Source organism: Drosophila biarmipes, chromosome X (assembly GCF_025231255.1).
Source record: "Drosophila biarmipes strain raj3 chromosome X, RU_DBia_V1.1, whole genome shotgun sequence".
Taxonomy (NCBI): Eukaryota; Metazoa; Arthropoda; class Insecta; order Diptera; family Drosophilidae; genus Drosophila; species Drosophila biarmipes.
The window spans coordinates 6245335-6268335 of record NC_066611.1 but is presented as its reverse complement, the minus strand read 5'-3'; the positions used below and the strand labels follow the sequence as shown (position 1 = coordinate 6268335).

Genomic DNA, 23001 nt, shown 5'->3' with positions numbered 1-23001 from the left:
ATGCCCATAGGTCATGCATTTTTGAGCTAGAACCAATTGGGAATTATAAGCTCCCACAGAAAAAATTAATTTGTAATCAACATTTTCGATGACGTGGTAAAATTTAAATATTACTTAATAATTGAATAATTTAATGTTATTTTTACAACAGACAACATTCAACATGTTGAAGTTGTTAGTTGAATGTTTTATGTTGGATGTTACATGTTGAAAATAAATTATTGAATTTTGCATGTAAAAATTACCTAATATTTGCATAATTTAAGGTTTTTTTCATCATCAAACATTTAACATGTCCTCAGTTGTAAGTTGGATGTTTTTTGTTGAATGTTACATGTTGAATATAAATTTTTGAAATACTAATTTTTTGGGGTATTTCGTTCGTAGCTTGGCGAAATCAAGTCGTACAGTGAAAAGACCGACTGTCCCGAGCTGCTGGCGACGTCTGCTATCAATCCTAATCACTTTTAGAAAAAATTATTAAGGGGTGCATCATATTTTTTAAAAATCCAAATGTAGAAAAAGTACAGCAGCTATGGCTGTCATCACTACTGTAGCTTAGTTTTTATAAGTAAGCCTACAGTGTACAAATAATAATAATAATAATAATAATAATAAAATTAATAAATATTTCATAAGAAATAGATGTTAAAGGTATTTATACAACGTAAAACATTGAACATGTCTTAAGTTGTTAGTTGGATGTTATATGTGGGATATTGTTTGTTGAATGTTGATTAAAGATTTATGAAGTTTTGTAGATTTAATGTTTCTTAAGTACACTATAAGAGGTGACTGTAAATATTTAATAAACACCTAAATAAGGTACACACCTGGAAAGGTCTTCGATGCACTGCATCCTGGACTCCAGTTCCAACTCCTTCCAGTGATCTGTCCAAGAGCACCAACACACACACACACACACAATCACTCGCCGGAACTTCCGATCAACTCATTTTTCGAGTGACCATAGCCCATAGGTCATGCATTTCGAGCTAGAACTAGTTGGGAATTATAAGCGCCCACAGAAGAAATTCATTTATAATTAACGTTACCAATGACGTGACCAAGAATAAAATGCATAAATATGACATAATTATTATCAATATAAAACATTCAACATGTCTTACGTCGATAGTTGGATTTTTTACGTTGAATGTTGCACATTAGAAGTTGATTGAGTCTATCTTAAGTGCTGCCTACAAATATGTAATTAACATATAAATAATTAAGTACAGTCCTAGAAAGGTTTTCGATGCGTCCTGATGCATCCTGACGTATAGATCCTTCTCTATGTATATCCGGTGATCTGTGCACAAGCACCAAAACACACACACAATCACTCGCCGGAACTTCCGGTCAACTCATTTTTCGAGTGACCATAGCCCATAGGTCATGCATTTCGAGCTAGAACTAGTTGGGAATTATAAGCACCCACATAAGAAATTAATTTATAATTAACGTTACCAATGACGTGGCCAAGAATAAAATGCATAAATATGACATAATTATTATCAATATCAATATCAAACATTCAACATGTCTTACGTCGATAGTTGGATTTTTTACGTTGAATGTTGCATGTTGGTTAAACATTTTTTAATGTTGCACATTAGAAGTTGATTGAGTCTATCTTAAGTGCTGCCTACAAATATGTAATTAACATATAAATATTTAAGTACAGTCCTAGACAGGTTTTCGATGCGTCCTGATGCATCCTGACGTATAGATCCTTCTCCATGTATATCCGGTGATCTGTGCACAAGCACCAACACACACACACACAATCACTCGCCGGAACTTCCGGTAAACACATTTTTCGAGTGACCATAGCCCATAGGTCATGCATTTCGAGCTAGAACTAGTTGGGAATTATAAGCACCCACAGAATAAATTAATTTGTAATTACCATTTTCAATGACGTGGCCATTGTAAAATCTAAATAATACTTTTTAATTGTATAATTTAAGGTTATTTTTACAACTTCAAACACTTAACATGTCTTAAGTAGGTAGTTGGATGATTTATGTTGAGTTTTACATGTTGAATGTCACATTTGACTGAAATCTGAATATCGTACTTTGACTAAAATATTTCGACCTAAAAATCAGTTATTTCGCTGCTGTAAAAATTTAAAAGAGATCAATAAATGTCATACCTCGTTGCGTTCATTACTTAATTTTCATCCTATTGGCATTCAAACCTTAAAATTTTTAATATTTCACAAAAAACCGAAAAAATTTCTCAAAAAATAAATTTTCCTAAAAATGATTAGGATTGATTAGCAGACGAAGCTAGCTGCTCAGAACAGTCGGTCAATATTATTATATTCTTCAACAATAATTTTGAAATTAAGCGAATATAGCTTTTTTATTTTCTATTATTTTCTGAAAACAATCTCTTTTTAAAAATGACTTAAAATCCCATTTAAACTCCCTCACTTTGTATTTGGTAGCAGTTTTTATTTAAAGATTTATGTATAACAATATACAGCATATAGTATATACAACATGATTTCATAAAATTAGGTACTAGAGTTTCATATAATTATAACTATTAAGTACTATGTATAACTCTTTCTCTTCGTCACGCGCAAATTTCCAAACCTTTGGAATAAATTAAAGGACTAAAATGTACACATTATGAAACAAAAATATGACAAAAAATAGTTTGAATTGATTTGCACGCTTCAAGTTGCACGTCGTGATTTCCTCGTTTTTGATTTTTAATTTGTTGTTTTTTAACTGGAACACATGTGAGTGGAAAATGTGGTGCAGAGTAAGAAGAATATAGATATGTAAACGATCGAGGGGAGTCGTGTGTGCAGATGAGTCGATGCTATAAATATGTGGGCATTGCCTGGTAGACAAGAAATAGATAACATGACAAAATGGGGGTATAAATAATCGGAAATGGGCGGATCGGGGGCGTGGGACTTAGGCGAGACGTTTCTTTCGACTGGGGGACAGGATCTTCAGCATTGTGACGACGGGCGCCTCGAAGGACATGGACACCACGAAGGACAGGAAGTAGGAGGCCACCGTGAGGCCGAAGAACATGACAACCTGTAAGTAGAAGAAAAATATTCAATTAGCCTTAAAAAGAAAGAAACCTTTGTGGGTGTCTAAAAGTATGCAACATTTTATAGTTAACTTATTAGTACAATAAATTCATAAAGAGGGGAAAATAGGGGGTACCTACAAAACATTTTTAAAGAGATTTTAGAAAAGAGGGGTCAAAGAAAAATAAATTTTTAAAAATATAAAACCTGCAGTAAATCATTGCATACTTTTGGACACTACAAAAAAAGACCTTTCTGTAGCTCTGATTTTTCTAGTTTCTCGGGGAGCAATTTCCCAACTCACCATCAGATCCCCACCCAGATGCAGTGGCGCGTCCGAGTTGAGCGCCATGGAGCGGATGACGATCGGGTGGACGAGGTAGGCGCAGTAGGTGACGCGGGAGAAGGGATAGAGGCAGGGCGCCGAGAGCAGCGAGTTGATGTAGCCGCCGTAGCCCGTGGAGCAGGCGATGGTGATCCAGGCGAGGGACAGCGCCCAGGCCGAGTGGCTCAGCGAGCTGTAGGCGGCGGCGGTGAACTGCGACAGGTCGGCCTTGTACAGTCCAAAGACCAGGACGAACAGGTTGAGCATGGCCAGGGTCCAGGCGGTGGCCACCGTCAGCTTGGGCAGCCGTATCTTGCAGTTGGTCCTGAACAGGATCCAGCCCACGGCCATGCCGATGAGGTAGGGTCCCAGTCGGGTCCACGGCTTGTCGTAGATCTTGTCGAACAGCGCCAGAGGATCGTCCGTGTTGGGTCGATGGTTGTTGGTGAAGGCAATCACCGCCGTGGTGATCCATGAGAGAACCAGGAATACCAGGGTCGTGATCGCCGACAGCTTGAAGTGGCGCACGCCCACGATGAGGATGATGGCGCCAATCATGTAGAACTGAGTGTCATTCGCCAGGTACCAACTCCAGAGCATGCACTGCGCATTGGAAAGATTGGATTGATATGGTAAGCATTATTTATATAGACCAAGCAACACACAAAAATAAAAAAAAACTAAAAATTAAAATACTTTAAAGTTAAAAGTAAAAAAGTCCTAGGTTATAAATCTTTTTATTAGTTTCTCTATCGACGTATAAATAATACAAAAAAGCCCTAAAGTATATTATAATAACCTACAAATCTGTTAAGTTAGGGAAAATCCTGTAAAACTGTATATTAACATTTTATTTCTTTTTAAATAAACAAAATAGTTAAAATTATAGAACTCTTTCTATAGATTTTTCAAGCATTTTATTAGGTTCAAAATATGATTTGGTTAACACTGCATATGAGTTATATAAATATAAAATGATTAATATAAAAATCTATACAAGTTCAAAATTAAAATTTAAAATGTTCCTTAGAGAGCTTTTATAAACCTACTATATTTTTCACATTTCAATACTTTTTACTTTCCTATTATTTTGCATTTAAACAGAGATCCTAAGCCTAAGTTATTAATTTTAAGAGAAGAATAGCTTACAAAACTTTATATCACAATTTTCTTTTTAAATATAATCAAAACAGTAGTAATTATAGATCTCTATCTATAGTTTTTTAAATCATTTCTTAATGTTCAAAATATGCATTGGTTAACACTGCGTATGAGTAATATAAATCAAAATGAAATATGAAATGCAAAATTAAATTTTAGATTATTTTCAAGAGAATATATAGCCCCTATCCTAAGCCTAAGTTATCATTTTCAAGAGATCCATTTTTTGATGATCTTAAAAAAATGCTGTAAATTATTTATAATAATTATACAATTAAATAGTATATAATTTTATATTTTTATATTTTATGTTCATATTTTTTTGAACCACTCACCATCTCATCCACAGGGAACAGCGTGTTGATGTAGAGGATGTTGCGCCACCAGTAGTCCGGGCAGGTGATGTGGTCCATGGTCGGGGGGTCGAAGATCGAGTAGGTGGCCAGGTACTTCATGGTCACCTGGACCACGCCCAGGACGAACAGATAGGGGGCGGTGAGGCGCATGAATCGGTAGGCGACCAGGCCGAGGAAGTGGGCGGTGCCGGCGGTGAACTCATTGGCTCCCTTGCTCAGCTTGTTCAGCTTGCCCTTGGCATTGGTCCGGAAGTAGATGTACGAGATGAGGAAGCCGCTGATGAAGAAGAACGTGTCCACACTGAAGGGGCCATTGGTGATGGCCTGGAAGAAGAAGTTCTGCTCCACCTCCTTGCGCATCTCCATGTTGTCCGAGTACTTGAAGACCACGATGCACGTGTGGCCCAGGATCACCCAGGCCATGCTGAAGGCGCGCAGGCCATGGATACACGGTATGGTATCGGCGCCCACATTCCGATCGCAGATCGCATTGAAGTTCGTTATCGCCGAGAAGGAGAGCAGCAGTTCCGAGTAGATGCTCAGCTTCTCCGGCTCGTGCAGATGCCCCTCCAGGTGCTCATCCGAGTTGCTGTTGTTGCTGCCACCCCGATGATGATCATGATGGTCATGGTGATCCGCATCGTGGTCGTGGTGGTGGCCATTGCCGCTGTCGTTGTCGTTGGGCGGCAGGTTCAGCACCAAGGCGTCCAGTTGCTTCAGCGAACCGGAGGACTGCGAGTGACTCGATTGCTTGAGGGGATCATCGTGGGCCGTCATCGTGTCGCTGTAGTCCGACGAGGCACAGCCAATGCCCGAGCTCGTCTCGCTGTTGTTCATCATCTCCTTGTCCTGGCGACGCAGTGCCTCCTTCAGCTTGCCCCGCAGGTAGATCTCGTACAGGGTGCCACAGCAAATCAGAGCCAGCACAATGCTGGATACCACGCTATAAGATGAGTAAATAAATTCCATTAGTGACGAGATCTTAAACTGTTGAAAACATAAATAATTAGGGATTTGAAATCACTTTAATACGTGTCTAGAAGTATGCAACAGTATTTTTAGAGCTTCTTAAAGTTTCAAATAAAAGTTACTTCAAATCCGTAACCTGGTTAAATTTCGAAAATAATATATTTAAGTTTTTTAATGGGTTACATTTTAAAAAACATTTTACTTTTAGTACTCAAATACAAATTAAATAATTAATAAAAAACATAATTGTTTGGTAAACATATAAAACTTTGCCTAAATCAAAATTCAAAAAATCTATATTAAAACATAAAATAAAAAATACCCATGAAATAAATGCATTTTTTTTTAGTAATTATTCTCCGTGTACTTTCTGCAGCTATGGGGAAGCTTATAATCATATTACCCGCTAATATTCCGAGCAAACAAAGGGAATTTCGCTTTTTATTATAATTCGATTTGGGGGAAACAAAATTTCACACAAATCGTCTGACTCAACGCTAATGGCCAAAACCAACTGGCCAAAAGCTCCGCATTATGTTTGATCAATTGTTTAACGCACTCTGGCATTTTTGAAAGTGAACTTTTGATTGGATTTTTGTTTGCGCATTGTTTCTTCTTCAACCACTTACAGCAGCAGGCAGAAGGTCTTATCCGCCCAGATGTTGAACTCCTTGTCGGTGGGCACACGAATGTCCAGCACTCGAAGATCCCGCGAAGGCAGCTCCACGTGAGCCTTGGAGCTCATCTGACCAATGTCCGCGATGGAACAGCTGGAGGGCAGGCACATGCCCACGTAAATGGTGCGAAGCTGGGGTAAAAGTAATTTTTAATAAATTAATAAGTAAATAATAATTTATAATTCAATCGTTTTATTCTGGCTATATAAACTTGGTAACGCATTTCAAAATATATCTTATTAATTTTTAGTATTATTTATGAATAATATTCAATTTTTGAAAGTGAGAAAAATGTATATCTCTATAAATTTGTTTATCATCTTCATGTATACATAGATAAAAAGTTATACGGAATTATTTGATATTTTTTTATTTGATATATTTAAGATATTATCAATTTTAACAATAAATTGTGTAAACTTGGTATAATGAAATGGTATTTATGGTATTTTCTCTCTTTAAAAACTCTCTCAAAACAAAAATGAGTAGGTAAGAGAGAGAAAGTCATACAGAAAACTCTCCGAAATAGAAAAAGAGAGCAAAAAGCAAGATGGCAAAAACATGTAGTGATAATTTATACTGCATTTCCATTTCACACCTTTCATCAATGTTTCTCTCTGTGTATACACTATAAAAAGCTCATCTTTTTGAATATTATTTTAAACAAAAAAATTTTTATAAGCTAACAACCAATCACATGACCTATTTTTCACAGTATTATACATTTATTACAGCCCAGTTTTAATTTTCTTTACATTTTGTCACTCCCTTTTCTTACCACTTGGGTTGGTATCGTCTCGTTGAGCTGCATCTTGATCACGTAGAATCCGGGCAGAAAGGGCGGCGGGGCGTTGTACACACTGCTGTACCCTTGGGTGTGAGCCGCGGCGAAGGGCAGCCCGCTGTTCTTGGTCTCGATTTCTGGCTGGGATGCGGAGGCGGAGGACGAGGAGCTGTTGTCCTTGCCGGGAGCGGCGATCAGGCCATCGTCAATGGCATCGCAGAGGGCCAACGAACCCATCCAGTAGTTGTTGCCGTAGAAGAAACCGGATGTGTAGTGACCGGAAGCATCGTCCACTGCGCGAAACAGGAAAAAGGGGAAGAAAAGGGAAGAAAAGAGAAGGGAAGGGCATCAGAAGCGTTCGAAATGCAACATACCGACTGCACAGCGGACAGTGTATGCAATATATAAAAAACTGGCCATTATGCAATTGCAGCGCAGCCGTCGAGCTGCCAAGTTAAAAATGCAGCCATCATCTTGATGATATTACGGCTGAGCGACACATGAAATGCCCTACAAAGTTTGAAATTAATTTTTAAATTAAAAAATATACAAAAATACTATTTTCCTTCAGTTTGAGAGAATAAATGTGGTATTTTGTGTACCATTACATTTATGTTTTTTAGGTAAAGATTTCAAAATATGGTTTCATTTGTTATTAAAATTAAATGTATATAAATGAGGAATGCTTAACTTTGTAAGATTTAATTTTTTTATTTTTATATTTGATGTTTTCAAAAATGTTATCATTATTATTTTGGTATAAAACACAGTTACATGAACTATTTAAAGCCATATTGATCTATATTTTAAAGACTCCACCCTAAACATTTTACATTATTATTAAAACTATTCTAAACTTTTTAAAATAATAAATCTTAAAAAAGTATAATAAATAAAATCCAGTTTCTGATTACTTTCTTGGTTTATTTATAGGCTTAAGAAATGCATATACCTACATATTTTACTTTAAAGTCTTTTAAACTACAATGAATATCTCAATGTCCAGGTGACTGAAGTATTTCAGAGCCCATTCCTTTCAAATTTAAAGTGCCTGCCATCTCAGATCAATGGAATGGCATTAATGGGTGAAATATCCACCCAAAAAGAAACTGCAGTGGACTCAGATTCAATCCGTGGCCGATGTAAGTCTTCTGATTTATTTGCACAAAGCTGAGGCTGTTATGCTATTTCGTTTTCGTTTTCTTGCAACCAGTTGCCAAAGAGATCGGGGACCTGAGGCGGCGACTGGAACTGGGACTGTGTCCAACCAGTTTTTGTTTTTCTCTTCTTTTTGGGTTGGAAATGGAAACAAAAGTCATGCAATGGTCTTTTGTTCGGTTGCGTGGTGACACGAGGAAAATGGCAACTCTTACATGAGCATCCAGCAGCCACCATCCACCATCCACCACTTCCACTTCCCCGAAGCCTTGGCCAAAAGCAGGAACTATCCGGTAATCTCTGGGTTACACAAGACCCGGCCATGACCGTGAGGTGCCGTCAAACGGAAATGTTTGCCAGCATTTGCATGTGCCGAAATCAGAAGTGTTAACCAATTTTAACAGCGTTTAACAAGAGTCAACTCTGCAGAGTTGTTGAATGCGGAAGGAAAATGGCTTTTAATTGCTTGGCTCTAGGGGTAAGTTTTTTTTTAATTAAAAAAATGGCTAAGAAATGAACTAAGATAACATGTAAAAATACCCACTTATTTCTCTTAAAACATTGAAAACCAAAGACTGTAGTGTTGGAAAAACACAAAATATGCATTTTGATGTTGTTCTCCAACACTGTTTACCACGATATACAACCCTGTTTTGAAATCACTTCTTTAAAAAACCTTCATTTAATCAGTTTGCAATGGTTTTTTTTATTTTACTGGGCATATAACAAAATTTACTGCACAAAATTCCTGAACTAATCGCCAAAAAGATACATTTGCCAACACAAAATGCAGCCGTGATAAAATCTTTATCTCCTCCACACTCCCTCATCCGATCTGTGTGTAATGTTTAAACATGTTTTCAATTTAATTTAGCGATTGAGGTCATTTGATTGGCTGGTAGTCAGCATTTCATCACCAAAAACCTCCATCGATACGCCAGTACATGGCAAATGGGTCGGCATTTAAACACGCCGATGTGATATATGTACTTCTTCAATTGAACGTGTCATTCAGGCGTTCAACGCTCTTGGTAAATGGTAGATTTTAAATGGAAGCTGAATCTGAAGCCAGAGCCGATGTCGAACTCAAGCGAAGTCGGAGCCCCAAACAAGATCAACAGATGGGACAGACAATGGGGGTTATCAAGGTGACATGACCACCAAAAGCTCACCCAATCCCCGAGTCAGATGAACTTGGTAGCGGCTACCGAAAGTCGATTCAAAGCAGATTTCATCGGGTATTCTTGTCCGGCGCTTGGGAAGGTCGTTCGGCATGTGATCGTGCATATAGGTCGGGGGAAAGCGGTCCAGCAGGTAGGGAAATCAATATTCACGAGAGTGCACCCTAAAGGCACAGCCAATTTTCCATATATTTTTAAAAACTGCCTTAAAAGTATGTCAAAAATAATTGAAATGCTCGAATTCCAATTAAAGTTTATAGTAAATAATAAAGTTTATGGTAATGACTTGAGTTCTCATTCGTTTCCATTAGCTAGATGTTGAGTTAAAATATATAAAAAAAAATCTGGAAAAACTATTTAATATTTATTTATCAATATTTTTATATTTTAAGCATAAATATCATTGAACGTTTATAATAAATATTCAAGTTTATGGCAATGTTCTCATTTGTTTCCATTAGCTAGATTTTGAGTTGAAATTAAAAAAAAAAACTGAAAAAATTATTTAATATTTATTTAAGTAAATTTTAAATACGAAATCAATTTTTGTTATATTTTAAGCATAAACATAATTAAAAGTAATGGACTTCAGATGTCATTCGTTTCCATTAGCTAGATGTTAAGTTTATGGTTATTATTGCAAGCTAATACGTTTAAATTAGAAAAAAAAAATCTGGAAAAATTATTTAATATTTATTGAGGCAAATTTAAACTAAGAAATCAAGTTTTCAAGCATAATTATCATTAAAAGCCCACACAAAATGTATAATACCCCCGAGCTCATTAACTTATCCAATTAAACACCAGCCCGCAAAGGTTATTTACAATTTCGCTTAATTTCATTGAAAGCCTGGCCAAGATCAAACTGTGCTCTTGAATCGCACAAAGTGTTTGCAAGAAGATCGAGATACATGTGTGTTCAGCCGAAGGTAAGGACATGGGCGGGGCAGGCAAATGTGTTAACACACTGAAAACCGATTGCAGTCGACCATAATGAGTGGCGAAAAAACAATGAGGGCGGGGCCCGAAGAGCCGGGCCAAAACCCGGTGACAAAGCTGTTGAAATCCATTTGATTGATGAAACGATTGTATAAATATAATGGCAATAAATAATGTGCTCTGCGCCGTCAAATAGTTGCCATTATACAAAGGTATCTTTGTTTGCCTCGCTATTTTCATAAACATTTTTTCGCCACTCTCCAGTTGCGAAACGACGCCAAATCAAAAGCTGGTAAAATGAATAAAACAAAAACGAAATGAGATGGCAGCAACGCGTCTCAACTGCTAACAGTTCAATTAGGGCCGGGAAGGCAATAAAAATATTAAATCAAATGACCTGCGTCACAAGAACCAAAAATATGAGCCATTGCAATTCATAAAAAATAAATAAATAACATTGCAAAGTTTCAAACTACAAAAAATAAAATGGAAATCGTAAAAAAAATAAGATACTTTAAGTCTTAAGTATGAATAACTTTTCTGAAGTTAGACCAAATAGCTTTTTGTTTAAGGAGTAGATTTTCGCTTTAAAAACTTTCACTAAAAATGTTTTTTTTTTTTAAATATAAATCGGTCCAAATTTTTTAAGAAATGAAAATAGTGATATATATATTATAAAAGTCATTTTTACAGGTGCATTAATTACTTTCTATTTATGTAACAAAGCATTTAAAACGTTTATTAAATATTTTTTCAACAAAGCATTTAAAACTCATTTTTAATATATATTTTTTTTTTGTTTTAGAACTTAGCTTAATTTGTTGTTATGTTTAAAGAATTATATTTTTGATTTAATGGCAATGTCTACATGAGTTATGTTTGGCCTGCTCTTGAAACGTATATAAATCAATCTCTTAAAACTGGGTTCTGTGTATTGTTTTGTCCCAGAAAATGTAGTTTTCAGTGCAGACAAGCGTCTAAATTCTACCTGCTTCAAATGACTGTGTCAAAGGTTTGAATCTGCGAGTTCAAACAAGCGTTTTGGGCGGCTAAATTTGGCAATGGCTCGGTACTGTTTGGCTCCGTCATTAGAACCCCGCAGTCAAGACTCAGGTAATGTGGGGACATTAGAGGCGTGTGTTGTGGATTTAAGGTCCACTCGTTTGTCTTGGCCAAATAAATTTCCTGTCATTTTACACGCAGCTTGGCCATAAAGCTGGCGAAGTCTTTGAACTTGGGTGAAGCGCTCTGTGTACTTGTTGCCGAGGTGTGTCTACTAGATCGCCGAAGGAATTTTTGGTTATTATTAACATTAAATTGGCTTGTGGTGGTGCTAATTCCACGTTTTTGTTCTAGAGATGCTTATCTATTCATCTTCAATATTTTATTAAATAATATTAGGAAAAATTAGATTTGGCTATATTTTATTAAAAATGTTTAGATATATATTTACTTTAGCTTAATGTAAAAAATAGAAAGTTTTAGATATTGTCAATTAATAAATAACTCAAAAAATAAATTTATTTATTAGAAAATTGATTAAGAATTTAGGAAATATTGTACTATTTTATAACTATACATTTAATATGATTTTATGAATTTTATATTGCACCCTTTTTAAAATGATATATACTTTTAAACGAAACTCCTGTAATTTCCCTTAATATTTCATAATTAATTTGAAATTTACAAGAACTCAGTTAAAATAAAGCATTTATTTATAGTTTAGTTACACTACCAAATAAAAGGTATTTTTATAACCACATTTTAATTCGCTATAAACATTACTTATATTTTTGTGCAAATATTTATATATTCCTATATGAATGCTTATTATTTTGCCTATTTTGTTGTTTTAAAAGTGTCTATTTTGTTTTTCTTGCTCAAGATACCCAATATTTCCCTGAAAACACAACTATGAAACGCACTTTTAACTGCCTGCTGTCACAGAGATGATCACAGTTTATGGGCTGGCTAAGTTCTCCGTCGTCAGTCGGCTTATAGTGCATAATTACCCGTACCATTTCTGCGTTTTTCTGCCGTGTAATAATTACACCTTGCCGTTGCCTAATTGAGTCACATAATAAAACGCGATTCGTTTGGCAATTTATGCTCGCAGATGCGCGAAGCGAGATGCCCCAGGGCAGCTGATCCCCTCGAGCGCCTCGGATTCGGTCCTATAAACTGGGGCTCAGACACTTCCTGAGTGCCTGGCACTATGTGCCCATACCCACCGCCCGAGGCTACTGAGGTATCACATCGTATTCGTATTCAGGTCTCGTTGGCCCACAGCCAAAGTCTTTCTTTCTTTCCTCTCTTTTCAATGTCAATGCTGTGGGACCGGGGGCCCCACACACTCGTATATCTTATCAAAGACCTCCCCTCGGGGCCTTTCGACGCCCACGAAGAGGAGGTAGCGAAGCACACAGCCAGACGAAAGTGAGAGTCCAAATAAAAAATTGGTAAGAAAAATAAACGAAAAAGAGCCAAAGAGTTGGCCTGTCTTTTTGGGGCTTGGGTTTTTTCTCGGCGCAGATTCGGCACAAGGTCAGCTGCATCTTCGGCTGTGGCTATTTCGCCTGACTAACTGGTATTCCAATAGTCCGATATTTCGGATTTCGGATCTCGGATCTCGAACTTTGGGACTTGGTCGATGACACGTGGCAATGCCATCATTTGCGCAATCCATTGAATTATTTCTGCGCATTTCTTTGCCACGGATGGCCGGTGAAACTGGTCTGGGGCCACCAGTTTGGGTCCACAAAAACTCAGGGCCTGCATATTAGTTTTTTCCCCCACAAAATGTGACTCACTTATGGAAATCGTCGTCGCAGCGGAGCGTCATTGCCGAAACGATTATTTGATGGGCAAGTAATTTGGAATATCTGCGGAATAATTAGCTCGAGGAGTGCTCCGTCACGGTGCATCGCCAGCTCATTGGGTCCTAAATTAGCTCGTGTTTCCAGTGACTTATCTGCTATCTAGCAGATACTCAAGTGTAATGATTTGTTTATCTAAGGGGAGATTGATCATAGCAAAAGTCGCAGAACATTCCGTGTTATCCTATTTTTTTTTTAAATTAGTTTTTGTAATTATTTACATTTTTTTTTATAATTTATGCTACACAAATGTAATGATTTGTTTTTCTAAGGGGAGATTGATCATAACTAAAGTTACAGAAAGTTCTGTGTAATCCTATTTTTTTACAATGATTTTTTTTATTATTATTTATGATACTCAAATTTAATGATTTCTTTATCTAAGAGGAGATTAATTATACATTTTTACATGCATTTTATATTTATTTTAATATTTTATTATAATTATTTTATTTGACACTCAGAAAAGATTAAGATTCAAAGTTTTTCAAATTAATATTTGTAATTTATATTTTTAAGCAAACCAAAGTTAAAGAATCTTCCGTGTAGTCATATTCTTTTATAATTCTTTTTAATTTAATTTAATTTTTTATTTTAATTATTCTATTTGACACTCCAAAATATTATCTAAAGTTTTTTTGATTCACTTATTTATTTTTATTTATAACAAAATATATAGATCATTTTGTAATCATATTTTTTACTATTTTTATTTTTATTGATATTTTTATTTTGTGTTGATATCCTAATACATAAATCAAAAGATGACCTACAGGTTATCATTTTTTCAAATTTATTTTCTTTTTTAATTTTTTTATTTATATTTATTTTACTCAAGCCCCCTTTGATTTTCTTAGCACCTAAAGATCTCATCTGGTTTTAGATCTAGTCATTTTTCGCCGCCCCTGCAGTTGCATAACCCCAGTGCGCTATAATCAAATGGATACGACCACCCAAAATTGCAATTATGGTCAATAACCCCAAATTGGGAGCTCGTTCAAATGGCAGTCGGCCGTTTCACAACCGAATCGCTGGGAATTAAAATTAATGCCGGGCACGTCGATCCAGCGATCACCTGCTGATATTGTGCGGCTTCTCTTTCGCCCAATTTCTTCGTGTTTCGTTTTTATTCCTTGTATTACTATTTTATTTGCATTGTGGCTGACTTTTACCCAACGGAAGTGATGTCTGGCTCTTAGCCAGTGTCAAATGCAAATGGATCGATCGAAATCGAAGCGGCCTATCGAGGGGGCCTATCGCGCAGGGCGGACCTTCGATCGAAATGCAACGCGACTAGAAATCGATCGATTAACTATTTGCCATCTTTTTTTCTTTTTCTCTTCCTATTATTTTATTTATTTTGCCCAAGACCGAGTGTCGCATTAAACTTGAAACTACAAATGGATTTGGCAAGCGTCCCGCCATGACGGACACAAAGCGCAGCGATCGAAATCGGCGAATTAGCGCCGTCTCATGATGGAATGTAATTTTTGTCTAATTATCGTCCGCCTGGAAGCTGGTCGTAATAACAATTCAACTCCAAGTCGAAGTCGGAGCCCGGAGTCAGAGTTGCCTAATTGTGGCATTTAGGCATTTGCCCTCGAACAGTCTGCGCGTTAATTGCCTTTGGTCGGCGGTCGTCTAAGTGAATTATTAACCCGGATTCAGTGTAAAAACCTCCCTGCTTTTATTATGATGACACTCGAACATGAAAGTGTAATGGCTTTGTTTACGCATCTTCACTGTGGTCTTAAAGTAGAGTTGCATAAAAAAAATGATTTATAAATGATGTAGTTATCTTAATTTCTTGGCATTTTAAATTACATTTAATTTAAATATTATTTAATTATTTAAATATATTTTAAAATATATATGAACCTATTTTGAGATTCATACATAACAATACTATTTTTAATTACTTTTTATATATTTTAATCGTTAGTATTTTGCCCTTTTAAAATTATTTTTTAATAAGAATTCCCATGAAATAGTATTTTATTTTTTTTAGTTTTATGTAAGTTGAATTTTTATTTTTCTTTAGCAAAGAAATTCAACTAAGCATCCTTTAAGAAATATAAGAAAAAACACAAAATATATTATAATATTGTATTAATTTTAATTCAAAGCCATTGCTAGTTTAAAGCTTCAATTTCCCTTAAATTCTGATAATTATAAATTAATATTTCTTATATGCTTCAAACATGTTTGACTACACATGTTCTTTATTTTATATTCCAAAATTATTCCTATTTAAATTATTTTTTGTAATTTGCCAGAACTTTACCCTGAAAAGTAGGCCATATTTCGCAGCGATCTCTGATCCTAACACTCCCCTATGATAGAGTCGATTATTCCGCTGCAGTTTCTGACGCTTACCAATCGGTATTTGGCCTAGACCTTTTGGCCCCCGGTTCGCGAGTGGCTACCACTTTTTTCGACTTGGCCAATTGCATTGCGTGGCGCGGACTTTAATTACGCACAATTATCCGAAAACGAGTTTGTTGCCTAAGTCATTCGTTTGGCGGCTCGTAAAGTGTGGGGGATATGAGCAAAACGGGCCAAAATCGCGGTCAAAGTTGAAAGTATTTTACATACATGTCTCCACTCCAGTGAACCGTTATTGCTCACAACAACAAAGCAAAGCCCACCGACTTGTTGTCTTGGCCATAATTTAATTTTCGCTGTAGACACCAAAAAACATGGGGAAAAACAAAAAACTGCAAGACATTGCAACAATCAAATTAAAGTTACATTACATAAGCTGAGCTTGTGTCCAGCAAAGAGAGATCGATAGAGACAGAGAGGGGGAGGGAGAGGGGGGGGGGAGAGGGAGAAACTGAGAAGTAGAGATACACTGAGAGACACTAGGGGAGAAACCGAGGGAGACTTGTCGCATGGGGCCGCTGTGCCGATATAGCTGCCGTTTTTATTTGTTGTGCAATTTCGGCGACTGCTGCTTCTTCTGGTTGCAGGCAAACACTCGCACAGCACTGACCAAGAAACTAGCACCCGGTGTTCCAAAATTTATTAAGCCAGTTATTAAAAAAATACCTCATAATAAATATCGCAAATATCACTTACTTTTGTATTTGGTTTATTAAAAGAAATAATATCCCAAATATCATTCAATTTTGTACTCAAATATTCGGCTTATAAAAATAAAAAATTTTTTATTTTTATAAAATTGTTTACCTATATTAAAAAAAAAAAGTATTCAAATGAATTGTTATATAACAAATTTAAAAAAAAGATAAGAACCAATCCATTTATTTATATAAATTTGGAAAACTTTGAAAAATACCTTTAAATTATATTTCATGCATCTTTACACATAAATTTGTTTGATCTTAAGAAATTCTAGTATTTTTTATTACTTGCTTTTCGATTTTCAGTATATTATTGTAATTTAATATTTTTTTACGACCATGTCTTACAAGGCCATGTCAAATTTTTATTTAATTTTATAAAGTTATACAAGTTAAAAAATACTTTAAAAATATACTTTTAATTTTCTTTAATAATTTAATTCAAGTGTTTAGTATTTTTCTTACTTGCTTTCCAATTTCCCGTATAAAATTGTTCAGTATTTCTGTTCGACTATTTCTTACAAGACCCCACTAGAATTCTGGCCCCGGCTGTACCCGTTGGTATTAAGTAAACATGGGAAAGCCGTAGAAATTATGTTGCGTGACGTTTCATTTCGCACAAAGGCTGTAATTGGGCCTGTTACCCCCGCCCCTGCACTCGAATCTCGGCTAAGTATATTGGCCTAAAAATGAAAAGGAAAAAACCGCTGTGCATTGCGACCGACTAATGACCGCGCAGGCTGCAAAGTCCAAGAGCCCAGCCATTTGGTCAACTTGGCTGCGTTTCAATTATGACCAATACCTGCGGGTTATTTTACAGGCGAAATGCAAGACGAGGTCAAAACTGTTTCTTGGAGAGGTGCCGAGAAGAAAAAAACCAACCTTATGATATTTCTTCACCCGGAATACTTGCAAAAAATAAAATAAAGATTACCGCAGATTGTGAAAGCTTTTTTCCCCCCGATTTTCGAGGAAGTTTGCATGATGATGAGCCAATATTTGCACTTCCTCTAAGACTTTTGCCGACTGTTTGCCCTCGACTTGGCAAACAAGTTGTCGAAAAATGAACAAATTAGTGGCGACTCTTTCGATTTCATTGCACAGTGGACCTTCGACTTGACTTCCGAGCGGCAATTGTTGTCACGGCAAGTGCATTTCAGGGCAACCTTCAACCTGCCAATCGAGTTCGGCCAAGCGAAGCTGCCACCCAGCCGCCTCGCAGGGGCCAGAAAAACTGGCAAAAATGTGGAAAAGCACAGAAACAGCCGCGGCAGAACGGCTGAGAAGCAAAAGCATAGGCAACACCGGCCACAATTTATTAGCCATTGATCTTGGCCGAGGATTGGGAGCTCCAGATAGGCGAGACCAGTGCTCCGGCTGGACATTATGCGCGAAGCGTTTGAATAACAATTTCCAGCCAGTGTCCGAGGGGCCGGTTTTCCACGGGGCGGGCGGGAAAAGCTCTGGCCCTGACTCTGCTCGTGTGTGGCCATAAAGTGCACAGCATATAGTGTGTGCAGGGGCAGACATTGACACAGATGCCTGTTGCAGTCCCGGCTTTTGCCTCCCCAAAAAAATAAAACATGCCTAAAAAATGCTTTTACGATCGCTGGAAGGCGGTGGAAAAAATGTCATGTTGCTGGGATAAAATAAAAGTTAAATAGAATGGGATTGATAATGAATTTCCTATATTAATTTTGAATACAATTGGGTTGGCAAAATGAAGAATTATTGCACTGCTTTCAGTAAAAATAAATGAATAAATATATATAAAAATAAATAAATAGCTTTAAAAAGAAATAAATATAAATTAATAAATAAAAATATATAATTCAGGTTGACTAACCCTTTTATCTTATATTTTGTAGGGTTACATTTAATATAAGGTAATTTCTTATTAAGAGATTTAAGTAATACAAATAATATGTAATTTTTAGGAGTACTAATGGTATATATAAAATAGAAGAAAAATACATTTACCTTGCAAAACAATCATATAAGAGTAGAAAATAAGTAAAAAGTAAAAATATTCAATTTATCTTTGAACTTCTACAAAATTAAATACAGCAAACTCATTAAATTAATATTGTTATAAAGTATGAAAACTTAATAAAACCCCCCAAACCAACCCAGCAAAAAATATAAAACGACTCAAAGATGATAATTACTTTCGCTGGGAAAGCTTAATTTTCCGAGATAAAACAAAAGAAAAGATACTTCCCCTGCCTAAAACGAGACCTCTAAGCAGAGCACTTAGTGCGGTAACTGAGATATTTAACTGCCTGTTAATTAAGAAAGAAATTAAGACGGACTTCCGAAAAGCCGTTGGCCTTTCTCCCCGAAAAGGCAGGAAAATGCTTCCGCATGCGGGGCAAGAAAATGCATTTTCTTTTATCGCCTCTCTCTCGCCGCCTTTCTTTGTAGTCTTCCCCAGACTCCATGAACTTGAACCGTGGTCAAGAGGCGGTTTCAATGAATGTGCCCACTTTCCGGTCACTTTGGCCCATGGTGCAACCAGTGAAATAATAATAAAAAAAAAGAAACTCAAACACTTTTATTTCATGGTTTTTTCTTTTTCTTTTTTTTTTCTGGTCGGCTCTCTTTCTCTTTTTCTGGGGTTTTGCGTTAATTGATTACATAACCAGCATCTGGAGAGTGGTTTTAGCCCGGCCAAGTCAGTTGGTCAGTGGTGTTTTCGGGTCTCAGGTTGCCTGGGAATCGATAGGATTGCAACTTGTCCAAGAAACCAAAAAAAAAAAAAGGGGAAAAAATAAAACAAGTCGCTCAACATTTATTCGTAATTCAGGCGCTGGCTCTGGGCCTGTCTCGCTTTCGACTGCAAATACTGCCCGTCGATCCGATTTGATCTGGTCGTGCAATTGAAACGTTCCGTTTCGACGTTATTCAATACCAAGCCCCCTGACATAATGACCAACAAAAGGCGGGGGAAAAAAGGCCAAAAAACACTGAGCACCATTGAAAAAGAAAAACCGAATTTTGGCTAAAACCCATTTGCCCAAATGGGGAACCATTCGGCCAGCAGCCAGCACAAAAATCAGAAAACCGCCCATCAGGCCAAAATTTGATTGAGTTGCTGCTGCTGCTGCTGCGGTGTCTGTGTTGCATGTTGCTGCTGTGCATGTTGCTGCTGTACATGTTGCCGCCGCACTGGCAAGAACTAATTGCGACCTTGGCGATCGCACTCGCCTGCCATCGTGCACTTATGTAGATTGTGTGCTCGCGGGCGAATTCGGTCTATCCGCGAACCCCATAAAGACTCCACAAGATGGCCAAAATCGGCGAATGGCACGTTCAAACGCACTCACAACGGCGGCTGGTCTTGTTTTGCGATCGAATGAGTCGCCAACAAGATCGGTCTCGGGTGGAAAATGTCTGTGGAAACTGCGATAACACGGGGGCCAGTCAGCGGCCACCACATCACGTATCCAATCTTATTTGTCACCCGAGAGATAAGCCATCTGTATCTGTGTCTGGCATCGCTTAAGAGATACAAATTCGTCGTTTTCTTGCAAAAAGCACTCTTGCTTTCTACATGCTTAAAGCTACCTACATGATTTATATTCAAAGCCATTATTTTATTTTTTTAATATATTTTTAATCATTTTAAATTAACATTCTTATTACTTGTTTTTCTCTTGCAGCTCGAACCTTTTGTCTCTGGCAAATTGATTTTTGCGGACAGCCAGTTTAGATGGAGATTATTAAAGGTTGTGGTTTTTCATAATTGAAAGCAATTTTCGTTCAAGCTTGCAAAAGTTTGAAATATAGCAGATTGTTTAAAAAAAATGTAATAAATCTACATAAAGAAACCTATAATCCTAAGATTAAATAACAAAAATAAATTCATCAAATCAAATATAAAAGCCGTAAGTTTCTCATATTAAAAAACAAAATGAAATACATCAAATCAAATATATAAGACCTAAGCTTCTTATATTAAATAAGAAAATAAAATTCATCCGATCTGGTAATTATTAAAAGCTTGTTTTATTTTAAAGATCATATGAGTTGTATATAATCCTAAAAAAAGAAAACCTTATAATAATGCAGAAGATTACTAAGATGAACCTTATACAAATAAGTAATACCTAAAATTTAAAAAATATTTTTAATATATACAAAGATATTTTTAAAATATGATACTATATACCAATAATGTTTTTAAGCAAGACTGAAACATATTTGTTTAAATAAAAAACACTTCACATAATCCTGATCAATACATTTACTGATTAATCTTTTTATAAGTTAAATATAAATTATTTTTCCCAAGCAAATTAATAGCTTCAAAAATGGATCAGAAAATGGATCTATTATAATTTTATCATAAGTTCTGAATAAGATTTCATACTTAATACGTTTGTATAATAATTTAAGCTAGGTTCTGAATAAGTTTTTAATAATATTAAGGATTAAGGGAACACTTATGTATTTTAAGGACATTTTGTAGAATAGGTAAGGGAAAAAAATAAAAAAAGCTTCTAAGGAATGTAATATAATCTTTACCCTTGTCCTAGCAAAAAAAAACCTTAAAAAGGTAAACGTAAAAGACTTTTAAGGATCTATTATATGATCTATTACTTTGTATTTCCAAGCAAAAAAAACTTAAAATAGGTACTAGGTAAACGTAAAAGACTTTTAAGGAATATGATCTATTGCTTTGTATTTCCTGGCAAAAAACCCTTAAAATAGGTATTAGATAAACGAAAAAAATTAAATGATTCTTTTAAGGAATATGGTCTATTACTTTGTATTTCCTACCAAAATATTTCCCTTATAATAGGTAAAACCATTTGATATATCACGTCATATTTTAGGTACTCACTCTTGACGGCCCACATCTTGGCATCGCTGAGGCCGCCGAGGTAGCTGCGCATGTCCCGGCTGCAGTTGGCGGACACTCCGCCGGCGCCCTCCACCTGGCCCCACTGGGCGGCCAGGACGGCCAGGTCGAAGACGTTGAGGGCGTCCCTGAGGCGGCGGGTGCGCGACAGGTCGAAGCTCAGCCCGGGGTCGCCGTGGGGCGGGGCAGCGCCGGCAGCCGCCTCCCCGTGCAGGCTCAGGTTGATCACGTTGTGCTGGTCGGAGGCGGAAGTGAGGTTATGTCTGCCCGGCGGGAACTTGCCGTCGTCCTTGTCGATCGCTGCCCGCGGCGTTGCCAGCAGCGAGAGCAGCATTGCCAGCACCAAGGTCCTGCGCGCCATGTCGCTCCCTTTCGCTTGCGCCCTACAGACGATACGTACAAATTGGCTGGCCACGACGTTCCTGCGGTCTCTTCGGCTTTATCTTTTTCGCCCTGCTTCACTTTCACTCCACACGAAAAAAAAACAACAATAATAAAATCCAATGTGGGTTAACAGCGAATTATTTATATGTTTTGCACCAGCATTTTCACAAGCAAAAAAAAATGATGGTCAACACACTCGGCAGGTCAGAACCGTTAGAATTCGGTATTATGATAATATATTTGTATTTTTTTTTGGCACTTCTCTTGTTATTTTTGGGCTGGGAAATGGGGGGATATATTTGAAACACACGCGCGGCTTTTGTAGAGGCTTTTTTTTTGGGGAGCTGCGACGACCGCTTGGCATGAACGCACGTCTACGAATCGCGACTGCGCGTCTTGAGCAGCTGTAAAAATATGTTAACAATTCGAAAAACGCAGGCCCAAAAAAAAGAAAAAATCTCAGCTCAGCTCGGACTCGAACTCGACTCAATCTGGCGCTCTCTGGCAGCGGCTCCCTCTCTCGCTCTCTCTGCCTTGGCTGAGCCGCTCTCGAAAGCGCAAGTTGTACCGTTAGCAGCAGCACTTTCGTTGGGGGAGAGAGTGCTTCTCGCTCGCTCTCTCTGGGTGATGGGAAAGCAAAAGCCCTGCGTCATCGACTATGTGGTAATATCTTGCAGTGTAGTCGTGCGCGTCTGTGTGCGGGCATTATGTTATGGAATTTCGCGAGAGTGTGAGTGTTGCAAAAGTGGCCGCAAAAATGAAATTAGCCATTGATATTTGAATACGCGGCGAGGTCTAGAGGATCGCCATCGCCATCACTTGGGCCCACTATGGCCATACAGCCGTTCAGGCCCCGGATTCCGGCCAAGTCGGTCAAATCAGTTAAGCCAAGTGGCCCGACTGAGCCAAATGGATTCGCACTCAGGCAAGATGGTCAGAAACACATTTCCGAACGTCTTTTATGGGCCCTTTGAGGGCGGACTTTGGATATACATTAACGCCCTGCATTCACATTACATAAATTATACATTAATATTACTTTAAGATATGTTTTTCAATATTTTGTTAAGGATAAGGAAATAATATATATATTACTTTATTACTTGGGGTATATTGCAATCGATTCAAAAATTGTAAACTTATGAAATTGGAAATATTATATAAATACTATTTTTAG

At 37.0% G+C, this 23001-nt stretch overlaps 1 protein-coding gene and 1 long non-coding RNA gene across 2 annotated transcripts; one reads left to right on the top strand and one right to left on the bottom strand.

The window, feature by feature from the left end:
* Nucleotides 1–2447: 2447 nt before the first annotated feature.
* On the bottom strand, nucleotides 2448–22236 carry LOC108024841 (uncharacterized). Its single transcript, XM_017094977.2, has 6 exons — nucleotides 21423–22236; nucleotides 7328–7626; nucleotides 6502–6680; nucleotides 4883–5846; nucleotides 3366–3989; nucleotides 2448–3065 (listed from the first exon to the last, which is right to left on the bottom strand). The coding sequence occupies exons 1-6, from the start codon at nucleotides 21799–21801 to the stop codon at nucleotides 2937–2939; spliced, it is 2574 nt and encodes an 857-aa protein (XP_016950466.1). The 5' UTR covers nucleotides 21802–22236; the 3' UTR covers nucleotides 2448–2936.
* Nucleotides 14084–21469, top strand: LOC122818628 (uncharacterized). Its single transcript, XR_006368107.2, has 3 exons — nucleotides 14084–15206; nucleotides 20239–20304; nucleotides 21415–21469. It is a non-coding gene; the product is annotated as an uncharacterized LOC122818628 (long non-coding RNA).
* Nucleotides 22237–23001: the final 765 nt, after the last annotated feature.

Bases quoted from the DNA above. Each gene is read 5' to 3' on its own strand.
- LOC108024841 (XM_017094977.2), bottom strand. From the start codon at position 21,801: ATGGCGCGCAGGACCTTGGTGCTGGCAATGCTGCTCTCGCTGCTGGCA. The intron at 5,847-6,501 runs GTAAGTGGTTGA...CTCATCTTATAG, and splicing joins AAGACCTTCTGCCTGCTGCT to CGTGGTATCCAGCATTGTGC. The intron at 3,990-4,882 runs GTGAGTGGTTCA...TCCAATGCGCAG, and splicing joins TGTTCCCTGTGGATGAGATG to TGCATGCTCTGGAGTTGGTA.